This window comes from Natrix helvetica (assembly GCF_964273705.1).
Source record: "Natrix helvetica genome assembly, chromosome: 2".
NCBI lineage: Eukaryota > Metazoa > Chordata > Lepidosauria > Squamata > Natricidae > Natrix > Natrix helvetica.
Genome location: NC_138552.1, coordinates 181,324,501 through 181,344,560, shown reverse-complemented (window position 1 = coordinate 181,344,560; position 20,060 = coordinate 181,324,501). Strand labels below are relative to the sequence as shown.

The following is a 20,060-nucleotide window of genomic DNA, read 5'->3' as shown; positions in this document are numbered from 1 at the left end:
AAAACAAAACTGAGTTAAAAATAACTCTTCTTTCTAACTCTCGGAGATTCTAATGCCATGGCTGGGTAAATTTGCCAGATTTTTGTACTATCATTCCCATCAGCTGTTGCCAACGTTAGAGGAGCAATCGGAACCCTTCCCCTCCAGATGTCTCTCGGTCTAACGCCTCCGCCCTGACTTAAGATGGCGAATAGACTCAAAGGGCAGACTTCTCCGCCGGGTTGCAGTGACGTAAGCTTGCTGTTCCGGGTGAGTGACAGCGGGCGCCATTTTGTGTGGTTAACGCAAAGCTAACCGGAGGGAAGGGGGCAGCCGAGGCGCTGCGAGTGTTACCGGTCAGCGCAGAAGGCGCGGGCGGGGTGAGTAACTGCCTGCGTAGCGGCTGCGTTTGAGAACAGGAGGAAGGCAGCTGGATAATTGATTATTCTTCCACCACCATTTGGATTCGGCGCTGAATTCCGAACAGGCGGAGCTCGCTGCGGCGAGGCAAAAGGGGGTGGGGAAGAAGATGCAAGGCTGGTGCTCTGGGTTCGGATTAAGAACTTGGGGGGGGGGGGGCGCTAGTTTACTTCACTTCTCCGGGTGGCCGATCGTTTCCTTACAGGCGCATTCGCGGTAGTCGTAACCGGGCTGCCGGGGGGGGGGGAGGTGTAGGGGCGGGGAAGGCGGGGAGAGAGGAAAAACCCGATCCCCGTTGTGCGCATGCGCCCTGATCTTGCTGGACTATCCAGGCGGCGGGCTGAGATTGGGCTCGTTATACGAGCCTCATGTGCGCGTGCGTTGAGGGCCCCTAATCTCAACGGGATAAATAGCCTGGATTGACACTTGGGGCGACGGCTTAGTTCTGTTGCCATGGTTGCCACGTGAGAAGGCCAGGAGCCAGGCGCGCTCTCACATTGTGTTGTAAACATGCTGGGCCGACCTTGTGCGGCATTGCTGATAGCTAGGAGATGGGTAAAAGTTGTGTGTATGTGTCTCGCAATGGAATAAAAGAACTTCTATTTCATATATATATGTTCTGATGTGATTAGTCTCACCCTATGGGTGTTTATTCAGCAGGAGGCTTTTTCCAGTTTTAATAGGAACCTCCTGTCCACAAATGATTAAAATAGTACCCGAAATTCTGGATTAGATGGTATGTGTGACGTACAACAAAAAGAGCTGCTGTCTTCTGTTAGTCCCTGGAAGGCCCAAAAAAGGTCAGGCTGACAACTATTGGAAGTAGTTTGCCGAACCTAATAGGACATTGATATGAAACAATAGAACTTCTCTGGGTCTGGATTTTGGTTTCAAAATGTAGAGTGGGATTCTGTCTTCCCCAGTTCAGGGAGTCCAATCCATAATGACTGAAAAAAGTGATAACCTCACTTCAGTTGTATGAAAGGTAACAAAAGCAAAAGATGTGAAACAAGCTAAGTTGTAAGCAACCATTCCTTTGGTTGTCTCTAGATTAGGTCCCCCTGTTTTTCCTTGTGGGCTGCAGGTGACTAACAGAGATTTGTCATTTTAGTGGAATAAATAACCTTGGTCAATTTACTTTCAGAAATGTTGGTGTTGTAAACAAAAGCAGCATAATTAGTTGTATTGCAGGTATCCATGTCAAACTTGGTAACCTAATACCATTTTCATATCATATTTCAGACTGTACATTTCTCAGAATATGTTCTTAAAATAATGCTTAATAGGAATACTCATCTGTGGTGGAGGGGACTATTTTTTACTTTCAATTTCTAAACGACATGAGAAATACAGGCAGTCGTCAACTTTTCATATTTGAACTCAAAGTTTCTGTTGGTAAACAAGACATGTTAAGTGAGTTTTGCCCCATTTTATGACCTTTCTTGCCATGGTCATTAAGTAAACCACTGCAGTTGTAAAGTTAGTAAAACAATTGTCCCCATTGACTTTGCTGGTCAGAAGGTTGCAAAAGATGAGCATATCAAAGATGACCACAGGATGCTGTAACTGTCATAAGTATGAACCAGTTGCCAAGCATTCAAATTTAGATCACATGACCATGGCAATCCTGCAGTGAAAGTAAGTGTGAAAAATGGTCGTGTCACTTTTTTCATACCTCTTGTAACTTCAAAAAGTCATTAATGAACTATTGTAATTTGAGGACTACCTGTATTTGCTTTAGATTCATTGATGCTTTTCATGAATCTGTCATTATTTCTGAAGTTTCCTGATTATACTATGTTAGGAAAATGTGTATGTGGTGCTTAAGAGGTTTTTGCGCTTACAAACTTCATTTACCATATTTCCATCCAATGTTCAGTAAATTGAAGGCATTTTATATTAAGTTTATTGAAATTTTTTTTGTAAAGATATGTTGAACCAGTCTCTAAGAGAACTATCATAAATGACAATAGCATGAACTAAGGGATTTTTTTCTTGCGTGCTATTACTGTATATGCACAATATTATTTTGGCAGTGGTTTTCTCTCCAAGCTTGTTTCAGTTTAGTTTCTGAACGTTTCGTTACTAGACTAGGTAATATCATCAGCAGATATTTTTTGTCCTATTCTTCTTAGCTTATATTTAATGTCTTGTGTACCAGTGTGGTCTGTTGGACCAATAAAGAAAAGTAATTTATTTATAGACAGAAAATTGCTAGAAGTGGCTATGGTTTTTGGAATGTGCGTTCTTGCTTAAATATTTGAAGATTTTCTCTTCATCTTAAGAATTTTGTACTTCTACTACTTCAATTTTCTGAGCACTTTCTGCTGTTAATGATTTTCCCACTAACTTGCCTATTTCAAAACTTTCCTGAAGCATAAAATCTAGATTTAACAGATTTTCTCCATTAATTCAGGGAGGTGTGCAGGCCCGATTGTTTTCTATTGCATCCAGATTTGATGTTATCTCCCATAAAAATGGAAAGTGGACGCAGGAAGTTAAAGATTTTAAAGTTGTAGGCATCTAGTAATGTGCATGTTGTGGCACATTAAGTTATAATCTTTTTGGGGGGCATATTTTAGGTGAGTCCTTGGTTTGCTGCAAAAGTGCATGCCACCAATAGGAAGAGGACAAAATCATAAATACTGACATTTTGTGGCATTGCAGCTATTTTTTATATTTTAGGAGTTGTAGTATTGTTCTTGATTCTTTTGGGTGTTAAAACACTTTATATATATCCACCAAAGCTTTATTCACAGATATGAGCAAATTCTGGGATAAAGTAGTATTTTGATAATTAGAGGTGCTTAACAAATATGCCTTATAACCAAATAGAGCCTGAATTCCATGATAAAACTACTGTAGTGGAACCCAGAAAACTAGGCCATTTGAATATGATTTTAAAAGATAATGGGGAATATGTGAAATTATAAAACAAATATGTAAGAAAGATTATATTACGATAAATTTACAGATTTATGCCTATTTGCCTTTTATTTGTATACCAAATAAAACATTGTATTTCATGTAGTCTGAATGCAGTATTTAATGGTGCAAAGGGACTGAAAATTAAACTTTTATACTATATATAATGTGATGTAGCATTGTTCAGAGTTGTGTAATCTGCATAGGAACCATGTGAAGAGAGGAGAAAATAATTTTTTAACAGTGATTATCTGGTTAATGGTTATCAGATTTGCTTTTATGATATATAAGGCCACAGAGCTAAAATGGTGTGACTCAAAGTAAAACATAGTTGACATTCTAGAGCCCCAGTAGGTGTTTTTTTTCATTTATTCTTTCTGTTTTCCAAAGATTTTTTTGTATAAATGATGGCTGTTTAAAAAATATAGCAGAAAATCAAATTAAAATAATTGGAAACTAAAACTTATGGCTTTTAAATTCTGAAGGTCAACCCAGGATAGCAGACCTTGTAGCACTTTACATTTGATAGACAGTTTTTGCAATCAGAATGGTAAAATACTTACATCAAATATTTTTGTTTGATGTTGCAAATTTCAGGGAAATCCTATATAATTTCTGTGGAATGTTTTGATTACAAGAATATCATAAAAAATCTCAAGAAACAAGGCTTGGATAATGTTGAATGGGTAGTTTAGAAAAGTTTGGATGTCACTGTACACAGTTGAATGGCTTAAAGTGAAGCTTGTACTCAAATTTGAAATGTTATTTTTGCTCCAATAGAGTACATATAAATAATTAAAGATGTGGGATCAAGGTGGGCAGCCTTGGCAACAGTGGCCTTTGAATCAGCAACAATGGATGCAGTCATTTCAGCATCAGCAAGATCCAAGTAAGTAAATAGCTGTGATTGTGCCTTCAGCATTAAAGTTAAGTCCACATTTTATAAACTGGGTTAGAGTGTTTCTCTTTCAGTCACATAGAAAAGATTGCTAGTGATGAGTTCACCAAAAAGCCCCACCTGTTAAATCAAAATCCAACAAACTATTCTTTAGCGTTTACAATCTTTTGAAAGTTTTACAGATTGCTTCTATATTGCTTGTAAGTACTCTTTTAGACTCTTAAGTGAATAGGAGAAAATGCTGGTAAGCAGCAGTATGTGCTGAGCTAATGATTTATTCTCTATCCCAGCATGCCTTTATTGAAATTCTTAAACAACATCTTCTTCCAATGAGCATTTCCCAAATCGTTAATATACAAGGAAGGTGATTTGAACTATTATAATATCTATGTCAGCCATATATATGTAACAATACTGACAAATACAGAAAGACTATTTGAGGCGATAAATCTTTTGAATCTTATGCATAATGGAAGTTCTGGTGGTTCTCAAAAACCATATTTTCAAAACACATTGTATTGTAAACTTCCTAAACACTTCATTTTATAGTGCAATCTTCAAACAAATTTTAAATTGTTCAGTATTTTGCCCAAGTGCGTGCTTCTCTTTCAACAGTAATATGCAAAATAATACCGGTAGAAGCTGGTTAAAAGAGTTTCTTGCTCTTTGATCCTTACCCCCTTAAGACAGGATTGTTTAAAAAGTGAGGTGTACCTCCCTCAGGGAGGAGGTGTAGACTGAACCCAGAGAGGTATGAAGAACCTTTTAGTTACACTATTAGAAAAAACCCACCTTTCTCCAAAGTTTCATTGTATTGTTTTCATAGTTCATTATGTTGATTTCAGTGTTTGGATTTTTAGTGGAGGTGTGTACATTAAGATTACATTAAGGGAGGTTTGATTGCAAAAAGTTAATGAGCTCCTCCTTTAAGATGAAATGGGCAACTTTCTTGTGGCAGGAACTTTACTAATTTTTTGGTTTAAAAAAAAACCTTGACTTCTGAGACTTGAAAAGAATATATTCAATAATGTTGTGACACATATCTAGAATTGGAGGTTCCTCTTTTTTCCCCTTTTATTTATTGATGATAGGGTTAAGGGGCAAAAAGGAACAACCTGATACCCCAAGAAGCTTAAGTCACCCATTTTGCTATTTAAAATCCCCATACTCTTGAGAAATGTTGGGCCCATCCACTGCAAGTGGTGGGATCTCTACCTTTTCTTTAAAAAGTGCTTTGTTTTAGCCAAACAAGCTTACATGCATGGCTTTTCCTGTATATGCTTATGCTATCTTTCTGTTATGTTTTAATAGCTTTTTATTCTTTTATAAAACAAGAAAGTTGAAAAGAATAAATAGTCGATATATTCATCATATCCGGCAGATCTGGATGTACTAACTTGAGGCCAGTGTTCCAGTTCTGTTAATTGTTACATTGTTGCAACAAACCAATACTCTGTTTGCCTGTCTAGTACAATTATTTCTTTCAGAAGTAGTGTTTTGTAGAAGAGTAAGAAGAAAAAGCACATCTATGTCAGTGGTCTCTCTCTTTTTATCTCTCTCATTCACTCTCATGGGATATCAGTTTATATCCGAATGTTCATATAGGTGCTTAAATTTTTAAAACACGCTGAAACTGGCCCATGTTCAGGATTGAGTTGTAAAACTTTGGGTATTTTTTCAGTACTAAGTTCTTAATTCAGAAAAGCTCAAATTTCTTATTGGGTCAGCGGAGAATTGCTATGTGTGGTGTGGTGTGGTATATGAATGTTTAGAGGCCTCCAAAATATAAAATGATGCAGATTTTTTAAAATGGAGGATTGGAGTATGAATAAAATTCAATTCTTGGTTGTGTTGTGGAAATCTATATATTGAAAATCTAATTCTGTTTCTAGGCCAAATTGACTGGGCTGCATTAGCTCAGGCATGGATTGCTCAGCGGGAAGCATCGGGGCAGCAGGGTGTAGTAGAACAGCAAGGAATAATGCCAAATGGCCAGGAGATGACAGGAATGGAACCTGGTCCAAACAACCATGGTAATTTTCAGAATGATCCAAATTTCAACAGGATGTGGCAGCCAGGTATGTTGTTGGTCCTTGTTTTTTCACTGCACTTGGAATCTTCCTAGTTGTGGATAACATTCTTACAAGAGCACTACTACAAATTAAATCTGATTTAGTTTGCAAAATTCTTACCAATACTGGCCAAAATTCAGTTAGGACAAAATTTCTTTTCTTTTATGGGAAGAACAAGAAGCTTTGATTCTCCCAAGTAACTGTTGCTTATAGAGATATATGATCTCTTATGGATTTCCCTGTCTCCAACTTCATATATTGATTCAGATTGTGATCAGAAAATAATCTGCAGATGCTTTAAAAATCAAGCTTTGTAATGTGATTATACTACAAATTATTAGAAAGATTACATAAATTCAAAGTTGTTTAGACAGGCATAAAAATTGAAAAGGACTAGCAATAAACCAACAGGACAGAGTTATTCCCATAGTTCCCCAATAATTTTATTCAGTTCAATGCTTGCTCCCAAAAGCATTGTAGAATAGTATTCATTGAAACAGTTTCTGCTGCTTGAATAAAAAAACAAAAAACAAATAATCCTTCCGAGTGAAAGTAAAGAATATTCATTGGTTTTTGAATTGAACAGAAATTTATAGCAGAAACTACCCTTGATAAAGGAATATATGTACTGTAAAAAGATTGCAATAAGCAATTGAATCAATTTTTAAAAATACATTTTTAGACAATAGTATTTCAAAGAGCAGTTCACCTTCAAATGAAACATAGTATCAATTTATGCTAACACAGATGTGAGGAAATTTTTCACTGGGTCAGCCTTAGTTCTTGTTTCAGACAAGTTGCACATTGTCATGTTTATGATTTATCTCATACAAATACCTGCATGCCTTTTAAAGAACTTGCAAAAACTGGGCTTGTTCTCTTTGGGCTGTTTGTGTGTATGTGTGTTGATATCTTAGCATTCAACATTATTCTTCTTGAGTTTTTGCCATTTTAGGATTAATTGTACCAATTATAGAACAGGTTTTTCAAAGTGTTCACTGGAAGAAGAGAATATATTTATTTTAAATATTGTGATGTTGTTGCAGCAGCTGGTCTTACTACTTTAAAATTTTAAATATGTCCATATTCTGTAACATAAAAAATTGTGGCTTCACAAATATGATTGAACTTCAATTTTTGATATCCATTATTTTACTATACTTGCTAGGACTCTTGTGAGTTGAACTTCAGAAACATGGAGTACCATAAAGTCATCAATTTCTGCTGTGTAAGATAACCAGTTTCTACAAAAAATGACATTCTTTTGGGCTTCTTTTTTCAACTAAAGTTGATCCCTAGAAAGTGTTCTCCAGATTCATTGAACTACTTCTTTGTCAGCCATATCCAGAATTGCCATTGGTTATATGCACTGAAGATGCTGAAAGTGATAATCTACAATAGCTGGAGATGCTGACATAAATAATTATTCTCCAAAGGGATATTGTGCCAGCATAAACAAGAGTTTTGTGGCAACTTAAACACTAATAAATGTATTATTATATAGCTTTTGTAGCTCACATCCATTTTATTTGACATCAATATTTTCTTTGATGTGGGAGATTATCTTTATCCTTGAAATTGCATTTCAGATCTAAAAGGGCAAATTGAGGGGGGAAATTGGCTGATATAATTTAGACTTTCCCTGTAATAGATGTGGTTTGCTTGAATACTGTTCATACAAAGGACAACTAAACATAGTTTGGATTCATACAAAAATTAAAACCAGATATGTTTGATGATACATCCCTCATCATAAAAATCAATACAGCCTGATTAAACACTGATTAAAATGATTATAAACATTTTTTGTTATGACATCAAAACAGAATGGAACATCCCCCACCAGCCGCCTCATCCGCCTCCAGATCAGCCATGGATTCCTCCAGCCCCTGCATCAATGGATATTGTTCCTCCTTCTGAAGACAGTAACAGTCAGGACAGTGGGGAATTTGCCCCTGAAAACAGGCATATATTTAATCAAAATAATCACAACTTTGGGGGACCACCACCTGATAACTTTGCAATGGGGCCAGTGAACCAGTTTGACTACCAGGTGAAACATTTGTTATTTTAATATAAGCATGTGGAGTTCCAGCAGCATTGCTCTAAAGCAGATTTCAACAGAGTTTGCTTGTTTATTAAAATAGATTTGTTTACAAACATTTACCCAGCTCAATTGGTTGTTCTACCAACTGTATTCTTTATCAGATTGGCTGTGATATTGTACATATGTTGAGCTACACTGGATTAGTGTGATGTGTTCTGTTTGGGATCACTTATGAAAGAGAAAGTTCAACTGCAGGCAAATGTAAATTTTATTTACATGATACTTTCTTTTATCTGCTTTTATACTTTTTACTAAGTTTTTTTTGGAGGGGTGTCTTTTTGTTTTTGTTTTGCTTTTGAACTTCCCATGTGATATTTATATATTAAAAGTATATAAGGGATAGCTGTGTTTATATAAAACAGATTGATGTTTTGTAAAGGAGAAAAATATTAACCACAAGGATGAGATTAATTACTTATTACTAAAACTAAGAAAATAAGCCTGAAAATATGTTGAGATTCTCCCTATTAATTTTCTGAATAAATAATACTTTTGTAAATAAAATTATGTATAAAGAATACAAAGGTTAACATAAAGGTAAATGTTGCATAGAATCATGATGCATTCACCTTTAGCCATTCTGAAATTGGAGTTAAATCAGAACTGTAGAATACAACTTTATTTATTTCATCTGTTTTGGGTTAGTTAGTTAAGAAACACACTGGAGCACTTTGTTATACCTAGGCATTCCCATTCATTTTGGTGAAAGCAGAGAATTAGTCTCTAGATTGAAAGGAGGGTGGGGCACGAGAATTTCTGCACATCTGTTATCTGTGCATGTTTCTGGATGTTATATCTATGAATGGAGTCCTTGGTATGACCTAGACAGCATTAAGTGTATTGTTTCAGGAGCACAAGGTATGGCTACATTTTCTCAATTATGTGTTAGTGCTATACTAAATGTTGGTGTTACATTTCATAGATACCTACAAAATAAATGAAGAGACTTCATAATAAGTTAACTTTTTATGTCCTTATATAGTTTGTTAAAAGTTGCAAACTATAATTTGGTAGATTGGTCATCTGAAGTTTTGAATAAAGTATATCCCATCCCATAGACCCACATTGATGTATTAACGAAACAGATTGAAGACACAATTGATGAAGAACCATGATGCATACACCTTTAGCCACTCTTGATATATACAGTGGGGCAAAAAAGTATTTAGTCAGCCACCAATTGTGCAAGTTCTCCCACTTAAAAAGATGAGAGAGGCCTGTAATTGGCATCATAGGTAGACGTCAACTATGAGAGACAAAATGTAAAAAAAAAAACCCAAACAATCACATTGGCTGATTTGAAAAGAATTTATTTGCAAATTATGGTGGAAAATAAGTATTTGGTCAATATCAAAAGTTCCTCTCAATACTGTGTTATATATCCTTTGTTGGCAATGACGGAGGTCAAATGTTTCCTGTAAGTCTTCACAAGGTTGGCACATACTGTTGCTAGTATGTTGGCCCATTCTTCCATGCAGATCTCCTTTAGAGCAGTGGTGTTTTGGGGCTGTCACTGGGCAACACGGACTTTCAACTCCCTCCAAAGGTTTTCTATGGGGTTGAGATCTGGAGACTGGCTAGGCCTCTCCAGGACCTTGAAATGCTTCTTACGAAGCCACTCCTTCATTGCCCGGATGGTATGTTTGGGACCATTGTCATGTTGAAAGACCCAGCCACGTTTCATTTTCAATGCCCTTGCTGATGGAAGGAGGTTTGCACCCAAAATCTCACGATACACGGCCCCATTCATTCTGTCCTGTACATGGATCAGTCGTCCTGGTCCCTTTGCAGAGAAACAGCCCCAAAGCATGATGTTGCCACCCCCATGCTTCACAGTAGGTATGGTGTTCTTTGGATGCAACTCAGCATTCTCTCTCCTCCAAACATGACGAGTTGTGTTTCTACCAAACAGTTGTATTTTGGTTTCATCTGACCATATGACATTCTCCCAATCCTCTTCTGGATCATCCAAATGCTCTCTAGCAAACTTCAGATGGGCCCGGACATGTACTGGCTTAAGCAGGAGGACACGTCTGGCACTGCAGGATCTGAGTCCCTGGCGGCGTAGTGTGTTACTGATGGTAGCCTTTGTTACGTTGGTCCCAGCTTTTTGCAGGTCATTCACTAGGTCCCCCCGTGTGGTCCTGGGATTTTTGCTCACCATTCTTATGATCATTTTGACCCCACGAGGTGAGATCTTGCATGGAGCCCCAGATCAAGGGAAATTATCAGTGGTCTTTTATGTGTTCCATTTTCTAATTACTGCTCCCATAGTTGATTTGTTCACACCAAGCTGCTTGCCTATTGCAGATTCAGTCTTCCCAGCCTGGTGCAGGTCTACAATTTTGTTTCTGGTGTCCTTCGACAGCTCTTTGGTCTTCACCATAGTGGAGTTTGGAGTGTGACTGTTTGAGGTTGTGGACAGGTGTCTTTTATACTGATAACAATTTCAAACAGTTGCCGTTGATACAGGTAATGAGTGCAGGACAGAGGAGCCTCTTAAAGAAGAAGGTACAGGTCTGTGAGAGCCAGAAATCTTGCTTGTTTGTAGGTGACCAAATACTTATTTTCCACCATAATTTGCAAATAAATTCTTTCCAAATCAGCCAATATGATTGTTTGGGGTTTTTTTTACATTTTGTCTCTCATAGTTGAGGTCTACCTATGATGCCAATTACAGGCCTCTCTCATCTTTTTAAGTGGGAGAACTTGCACAATTGTGGTTGACTAAATACTTTTTTGCCCCACTGTACACTATCTAACAATTAGATATAATTTAGGGAAGGTGGAACAATGACATGATTGACTAGCTTTTGGTAGCAGCTTTTCTTTTAACAGTAACAACATGCAATTGAAATTTATTATTTATTTAGTGTATGGAAAATACATGGATTTATAGTAGTTCAAATGTTAATATCCAGACTACCCAATGTGATGGATATTTTGTCGAGGAGCACGACAGTCACACACAGATCCTGTTCAGAGTTGACCAAAGCTGGCGAGGAAGGTCAAAACCTGGCACCTTTTGTGTAGGGTCATCTATGTAACTGCCTGTATCTGGGCATTCAGCAGTCCATGTGGCTTTCCACTGTGTGTTTGTCAAAGTTGTTAGATAATTTTGTTGCATTCCTTCACTAAGGCTTTCTGTCTTTGTAGAGCTGATGGTGCAATACGGCTCAAGACAGGGAGCCAGCAGGCAGGAGTAGATTTTAATCCGTTGCCATGTATATAGAGAGCCAGAAGTTCTACAAAGATGTCTGGCTGCCAACTGTCGTTAACTGCCAATTCTTCAATGTAGTCTGGCTGCCAATTGCTGCTAGTTGTTTGGGTCACATGACTGTGCTATCCAGGGTGCATTGCGAGGACGCAAACTAACATCACACCCCACAACTGAAATGAATTCATTTCTTAAATCCACATTTCCAGAAGAGCTGATAGCACTTAAAACTTACAAGAGAAAATCCCAAATCATTAGGAAAACATTAGATAGTTTTATTTCTGATAATGAGTAGATTTTATTTCCTGAAATCATGATTCATGTTTAAAAGAATGCATGTTCCCTTCTCACGCATACTCTGAAAAACGGTTATACTCAATTTCAGTAATATGAAAATACTTTTAAAAAAAGTTAAAAATTGCTTGATTGTACAAATCCTTTAAAAAGAGTATGGGTAGTTTTCTTACAATTATCTTTCAATAAAAGAAAAAAAAAACCAATGTTTTTTCATGCACATCATGCTCTATTTCTGATGTTAAACATATCCTTTAACCATAAAGAGGTTATTTACTTACTTAAATAAAATATGTTACTTTTTGCTTAGAAGTGAGAATTGGTCATGAGAATTTGACCTAATAAATTACTTAGATTTGTTTGCTTGCACATGCATGACAATTCATTTATATAATACAAAAACCATTTAGTATCATAAGCTCATTAGAAGTGCATGTGATTTAATTCCCTATGCCTGTCAAAATTACTTCAGAAAAATAAGATAAGAATACTGGGTATTCCTGATGACCTACAAATAAATGCCAAACCCTCAATAAAATAAAAAATAATTTCTGTTCCTATAGATCTCTTGGGTCTCTATTTCCTCAATGGAAGATTCCAGTATATTATATATTGCTTTTAAAACTTTCTAATGTCATAGTGTAATACAGCATGGGCGTCTCTTACAAAATTGCTTTTTAAATGGTAAAAATCCCTTTTTTGTTTCATTAATCTTTGCATTCTCCCTAAAGTACTCCAGACTTTCTAGTAGAAACAAAAAATATTCTATACAGAGATCAAGTCCTTTTCTTTTCTTTTTTCTTTTCTTTTCTTTTCCTTTCCTCTTTTCTTTTCCATTTCACCTTTTTACTGAGAAACTGTTAGGGGAATCTGTAGCATTGAGTTAAAGAAAAATGAACTTCATTACTTTTTCAGCATGGGACCACTTTTGGTCCACCTCAAGGTGGGTTTCATCCACCTTACTGGCAGCCTGGACCACCAGGGCCTCCAGGACCTCCAGCACCTCCTGCACCTCCTCAAAATCGAAGGGAAAGGCCAGCATTTAGAGATCGCCAGCGATCACCAATTACATTGCCCGTGAAACAGGAACCCCCTCAAATTGGTATGTCTTCAGTATATTTAGTTTAATGTATGTGATACACACATTTTGAAAATACATGTTGTTGGTCACTGAGTGCCACGTCCCATAACTGAGTTATGCATACTGTACTTAATTTCACTTATCTGTGCTTCATCTTAAATAGAACAACTTACGGACCTTCAGCTACAGCCTAACAAATGTTCTCCGATATGGCCCAAGGAAAGAATTATAAAACTTATTAGAGACAGTTAACTTTTAAAAACCCTGATAGGGCTGAGAAAGTATGCATTTATTGAGTAATTTATTTTACGATGCTGTAGATGCTGTTAAACGTAGAACTCTACCTGCTTGGATTCGTGAGGGCTTAGAGAAGATGGAAAGGGAAAAACAGAAGAAGCTAGAAAAAGAGAGAATGGAACAGCAGCGTTCTCAACTGTCTAAAAAGGAAAAGAAGGAAATTACAGAACCAGGAGAAGAGGGTGGACCTCGGTTACCACAGAAAAGTAAATTTGTAAGTGGGGAAATTCCTGTACAGTATGTACATGCTTGCATATTTAAAATACTTCATTTTAATATATTTTTTTAGAAAATAAAGTTGTATTTTACCAAGTGATGGTAGCACAGGCAGTAGTTTGTCCATACTTTTCCTTATTTGTCAGGCTTCTAAAGCAGATGGGTAATTTTAATTACAAGGTCCTGCCCAAAATACTGGCTTTGTTCTGGTAAAATGATGGAACGTGTCAGGCAGTCTTGATCAGGCAAAATAGACCTTAACCTTGTCATTTTCTTTTGCATCAATATCTTTTTTGATTTTGTCAGTGTGAATAGTCAACATTTGAAAAATGAATGTTCCTTGTTGAAGAGCTATATTTCTTGTTGTTTTATAGGATAGTGATGAAGAAGAGGATTTTGATAACGTAGAGGCTATAAGTAGTGGAAAAGTCACCAGAAGCCCATCTCCAACTCATGAGGAGCAGAGTGAACCAGAAATGACAGAGGAAGAAAAGGATTTTCAGATGGTACAATTCATTTTTTGATCACTGTATTTACCATACATTTGACTGTTGATATAATAGGCGCCATAGTTAAGAAAAAATAATTTTGTATTAAATTCTATTTTTTAAATTTAATTGATAAAATTTAATTATCAATTTGTAATTTGAAAAAAATATATTTAAGCTTAACTAGGAAGGTTTCTTTTGATTGTTAACCATTATTGAAGTAAAGCAGTTAAAGATTTCATCCTTAAATATTCAGAAAAGCTGCTATTCTTTAGTCAAGTTATTCTAATGGAGACATCAAGCAACTTGCTAGATTGAAATTTTATTGGTGTGCTGATACATCTGTTGCATTAAATGTGTTAAACTGAGATCTGTTACAATGAGGATTTACTGTGGAACATATTTTTACTTGATATTTCGCATAGGACACCATATAACTATTGTTGGCATAAATATGCTGTTTCTCTTACTGTTACCAAATCCTTTGCTATTTCTTTTTCAAGAAGTGAGATGCCTTGAATTGGTGTAGTTGAGAATAGCATCTGAATGAATGTTTATCTTTAAATTTGTTCAGATGTTGCTGACAAAAATGTTGCTGACAGAAATTCTCCTAGATGTCACCAATGAAGAAATTTATTATGTGGCTAAAGATGTCCATCGTAAAGCAATAAAAGGTATGTTTAGGCTTCTAATAGGTTCATTAATTGTCCTTGTGCATGTCTTGTAATAATTTAAAGTATATAAGCATATGTTCATATATAATATCTGTACCTAAAATAATTTAAATGTAAAGTTCCAAAAAATCATTTGTAATCATATATAGTTGTTCTGCATAGTTTCTAGCATTAAATATTTCATTTTTTCAATTTAACTTTTTAAAAATAGTGTTGAGTTTTTAAATAGTTGATTTTCTAGTTGAAATTTAGATGAGGAAAAAAACTCCTATAAGTCAAACTTGTATAATTAAATGTTTTTGTGATCCTGCTATTCAGCTTTTTTTTAAAGAGCCAGTAATCTTATTTCATATAACTGTGAATAAATTAATATATTGATTGCAGGTAAAATGTATTGATCTGTTAATGCTTTACTCTAGGGAACTGCCTTTTTAATTTTATCCATTAATTAATTTCTAAACAATCATGGCCAGAAATTACTGGGCTTTGAATGGATGATATGTGTTTAATGTTTTTTCTCTCCTCCACAAAACAGCAATAGTAGTAGATTTAACAATACCATAGACTCTCATGACTATGAAAACGTGGCTATTTGTGTTAACATGTTGTTCCTGTTGTTGATGTGATACAAAGCTCCTGCAAAACAGCTGGCACAGTCCAGTGCATTGGCTTCCCTCACTGGACTTGGTAAGTATGTTCCTGATTTTTGAGAGGGACTTAATGGGGAGAGCTGTCGCTTGCATTCCTAAATATGTATTGAAACAAGAGTGAAACTTCCAATATGCATTAGGCAAGCATCAAGTAACTTAGGACTTTTCTCACAAAAGTTATACTAAAATCTGTGAAAACTGTAGTATTCTTTCTGTGCAAGCCTTCCCTGAGGTTGGAGGTTGGGTGTTTTTGGTTAGATATCTAATATGGTATCTAAAATACAATGGACTTGAATGATTTGTATTATTATTTTAAACTTTACTGTGTTAGTGTATGTTTAAATTAAAAAAAAAACACAATAACACCTACTACTTTGTCTTGCCAAAAATCCCATACAACAAAATGCATATTTTGAATTCTCATAGCTAGTGCTTTATATTAGAACAGGCTAGATATGAAATTCAGAATTGCATCCTATGTTGTAATAGATTGTGTAAAAATTTTGCATGTCAGTGTAAATTGATAATGCTGCCATATTATTGTGACATTAAATAAATACATTATTTGACCACTATGATGAATTCTTTTGTTAGTTTAAATGTATTTGGAAAATAATTTTAAAATTAAGAACCTGGGAAAGAAAGTAAAGATGCTTCTGAACCAGATGCTCAAGATTACTTTCTACCAGCTTTTCAGATCTATCTTTTGGGGGAAGAGAAGTCCATTCCTATTGCATATCTGTACCTTTTTAATGTACAGTCTTTTCTGAACACTAGACAGTTGATTGGCATTGGGACTTTTTAAGCCCTGGATATTGAAGCTGACTGAAATCCCTGTAACTATATCTTGAAGGATAGATCTTAGGCATTGCACTTCAGAGTCTTATTTTCTTGCTGATGTATTCTAAGCATTTGGTACTGGCTCTGTAAAGAGCTTTTTCACTCATATTGAGCAGAAAGTATGTAATCTTAGCGATTGCTTGCTGGAAAACATGGCAAGCTATTCCGGATGAAGTAAAACCAGATACTGAACAGCAGGTCAGATGTGTGGGCCTTGAACACTCCAGTCAACCAGCATTGGCACTTCCTCCAGAATAAGTGGCTTCTTCAGTGAAGAAGTGAAAGATGGGCAATATGCACTCTTCTTTGCCCTGCAGAAATATTAAGAACCAGGATTGATCTTTCCTCGTGATAGACTAGGCTTTATGCACGCAGGTGGACTGGGTGGTTATGGATCAGGAGACAGTGACGATGAGAGGAGTGACAGAGGCTCTGAGTCATCTGATACTGATGATGAGGAACTACGACACAGAATCAGGCAAAAACAAGAAGCATTTTGGAGGAAGGAGAGAGAACAGCAACTACTGCTAGAGAAACAGCTGGAAGGTATGTATATATGCATAGGGCGAAGGACTCTTATGCTTATAGAATATTATTTTCACCTCTTAATATATGTTAACCATGTGTAGCATTTCGTGAGGCAGTTAGGGCAGCAGCCTCTTTTGTGCACATGCACAGATAAGGCCTTGAAATATCCTGCCATGCTATGTGCTTAGTGATAAAGATCCAGAGGCCTTTCACAACCACCTAATCAGATGATCTGCACAGGTCTAACTTATTATGTGATACTATATACCCAAGCAAAGCTATTGAACTTATGGAAAACTAATTGTAGGAAATCATGTTATGGTTTCTCCTTTGTCTATTGTATGTTCTCAAGAGAGTCATCCAGTGATTTTTGCTGCCATGGAACAATTGTGGAAGAAGTACTATTCTAATACATTTTATCTTAACATTGTTATTGGCCAGAAGAATAGAAATAGTTATGTATCGGTTCCACTTTATTTGTATGATTTGGGATCTGTTTCTCTTTGGCACATATTTTACAGAAGAAAAGCTCCAAAATGAGAGAATTGCAAAGGAGATGAGTGAACTTGCCAGTAAGGAGCAAGACAGCAATTCACCACTAGAAGATGTGAAAGAAGCTGAGGAGGAGGATGCATTTGGTGAAAAGAAAAAGTCTCCAAAAGAAATAACACCAGACATCGAACCCAAAAAAGAGATTAAAGAAAAAGAGAGAGCAGGAAGGAGTAGGTCAAAAAGTTCAAGTAGTGTTAGTTCAAGTAATAATAGTAGAAGTAGTAGCAGTAGCAGCAGTAGCAGCACAGCTAGTAGTTCATCTTATAGTAGTAGTTCAGCTAGCAGTCGCAGCTCTACACATTCTTCCTCCCCCAAAAGAAAAAAAAGACGTAGTCACAGTAGGACACCTAAAATTAGGCGTAGCAGAAGTAGGAGCTATTCACATAGAAATAGAAGAGAAAGGAGCAGGAGCAGGGGTAAAATAAGAGAAAGACAGAGATCTAGTAGACACAAAAGTATAGAAAGAAGGGAGAGGAGACGAAATCATAGTCCTTCCCATGACCGAAACTGGGAGAGACGTAGAAGTGATAGTCACTCAAGAGATAGACTTACTAGCCATTCCGCTTGTAGTGGGAGTCGAGATAGGCATAAAAGTGAAGATCAGCACAGGAACATAAGCGGGAACAGGCACAAACAAAGTCACGATAGCAAAATTCAAGAAAGAAAAAAGGAACGCAGTAGGAGCATAGAGAAAGATAAAAAAAAGAACAGGGAGAGGGACCGAGATCAGGAAAAGCGTAAGGAGAAACAGAAAAAAGAAGACAAAGACAGTAAAACTGGCAATCATGAAGAGAGATTAAAAAGAAAAAGAGATAGCGAAAGAACTTTCTCTCGCAGTGATTCTTTGTCTTCAAAAATGTTAAGACGTGATTCTAGGCAGGAAAGCAAAAAAAGTTCTACCAAAGAGAGCAAAAAGCATTCAGGTTCAGAATCTAGCACAAGGAGCAGTTCTGAATCACGAAGCAGCAGCAAAGAAAAGAAGCTGAAGAAGTCAAAGCATAGTCGGTCACGGTCCATGGAGAAATCTCAAAGGTCTGGTAAGAAGGCAAGCCGCAAACACAAGTCTAAATCACGATCAAGGTAGTATTCTTTTAAGTATTTTGCTTGATTTATATGTTTCTTTATATTTCAATTCTTCTTCATGTTTGCCTGCAACATATATATATATATATATGTAAATATTTTGCAAATTAAACTAATTTCTGTAGATTATCCTTCTGGTGGGATGGGGAGATACATTTGATCGCTTTAAAAAAAAGAAATACAGTTATTAAGCCTAACCTGTATGCTTTTTATGATTCTTTTCCCTTTAATTTTCCCCACTTTTTCTTTATTTTTCAGATCAATGACTCCTCGTCGTAAACGCTGAGGAATGATATGACACTAGTCATAATGATTTAAAAATTCCATGAGTTTTTAAGGGCTTGTCTCATTATAGAGGCTCATTATAGAGGCTACAGTTGTGGCTTTGTAGATGGAAGCTGACCCCTTTTTTAACGAAAAGATCTGTACATAGCTGTATTTTTTGGAAACACTGCTCGGAGTTAAGTACTTGCTAGGAATTCTTTGTATTTACATTTTTCAAAACAGTAGTGCTTACCTAAGGCTATGAAATATGTCATTCTCTTTCAGCTGTAATGTTCTTAAATTGCTATTGAATGTATGTGATGTCAATAAAGTTCTTTAGTTCATTTTTTTGTTTAAATTCTTCTATTTTTATTTATTTTAAATATTTATTTGCCTGGCATTTTTCTTTTGTAAAATGCTTAATAGTAGTTTAACTTCTGGGTTTCATCTTTGGATAAATCTGAGTCAATTCTCTGGTAAAAGAACTGTTTGGGAAAAACCTCAAAGGTTTTTGTTTTATTTTAATGGTATGCTTCATCATACTGTGTGTCAATGAAATGTGGATAATTACTGTAAGACATACCAAGACTAGCCAAACAAAAATAGTAAGTCCAAGTAACTTAACTTATATGAAACAAGTTTATAGCTTTGCAACACTTTTCCTCGTATGATCAGAGAAGTTAATACTGCTTTTGACTCAGTTTTTTTTCTGTAATTATAACCATAATTACACTAAAATAACCTTGTGTTAATAAGTTTAACTAGGTCCAATCTTACAACTTACCTTCTAAAATGATGATTGCAAAATAAAAATGCTGTTTATAACATCTTAGTAAATGCCAAAGTAAGCAGTTTTTTGCTTGGTAAACATGAATTCTAAAGAGATCTTGGTGTTGAAAGTAGGCTTAAGCATCTTACATCTTTCTATCAGAGATGGGAACTTTCACTTTGATTTCTCATTTATTTCAAAGAGTTAATGGCATATCTTAGTATTTAGCTTATAATTATGCAGACTAAATTTATAGGTTTCAGGGAAGTAGAGTTGCTACAATCCTAATGAACATAATACCTGAAAAAATAGGAACTAAGATGTCAATATTATGCTATGGACTTTGAGTAACCTTCTTCATGTATCGTATTTTCCAGGTGCATAATACTGATAGTCCTTGCTTAATGACTGGTTGCTAAGCGATTGAAGTTACAGTGGAACCCCTGTAAGCTGCTTACAACCTGGTCCCAAAATTAGAGCTGCTGCAGCATCCCTCCAGTCATTTGCCTTTACAACCAATTGCAGGGACACTGCCAGTTCCCCCTATTTTATCCCCATCAAGTCCTGGCAGGGCTTGGACCTCTTCTCCATCCCCACCCCCCCAATCAGGTATCCCATACTTACTTTTTGAAGATATCCAGAGCTTTCTGCAGCTCTGTGTGATCTGGGCAGCCATATGGCATGATTCCAGAAGTGACCACAATTG

At 36.2% G+C, this 20,060-nt stretch overlaps 1 protein-coding gene across 4 annotated transcripts; it reads left to right on the top strand.

Annotated features, from left to right (window-relative positions):
• Window positions 1-219: 219 nt before the first annotated feature.
• On the top strand, window positions 220-18,929 carry PNISR (PNN interacting serine and arginine rich protein). Of its 4 annotated transcripts, none has more exons than XM_081942942.1 (12): window positions 220-359; window positions 4,105-4,213; window positions 6,115-6,300; window positions 8,121-8,347; window positions 12,828-13,014; window positions 13,314-13,504; window positions 13,881-14,012; window positions 14,569-14,668; window positions 15,302-15,355; window positions 16,534-16,704; window positions 17,208-18,318; window positions 18,580-18,929. In XM_081942942.1, the coding sequence occupies exons 2-12, from the start codon at window positions 4,126-4,128 to the stop codon at window positions 18,605-18,607; spliced, it is 2,475 nt and encodes an 824-aa protein (XP_081799068.1). In that variant the 5' UTR covers window positions 220-359; window positions 4,105-4,125; the 3' UTR covers window positions 18,608-18,929. The 4 variants fall into 4 exon arrangements, 3 of the variants coding, with proteins under 3 accessions (XP_081799068.1, XP_081799070.1, XP_081799069.1); XM_081942943.1 differs by having other exon boundaries at window positions 231-249; XR_014174519.1 differs by lacking the exons at window positions 17,208-18,318; window positions 18,580-18,929 and having other exon boundaries at window positions 15,204-15,355.
• Window positions 18,930-20,060: the final 1,131 nt, after the last annotated feature.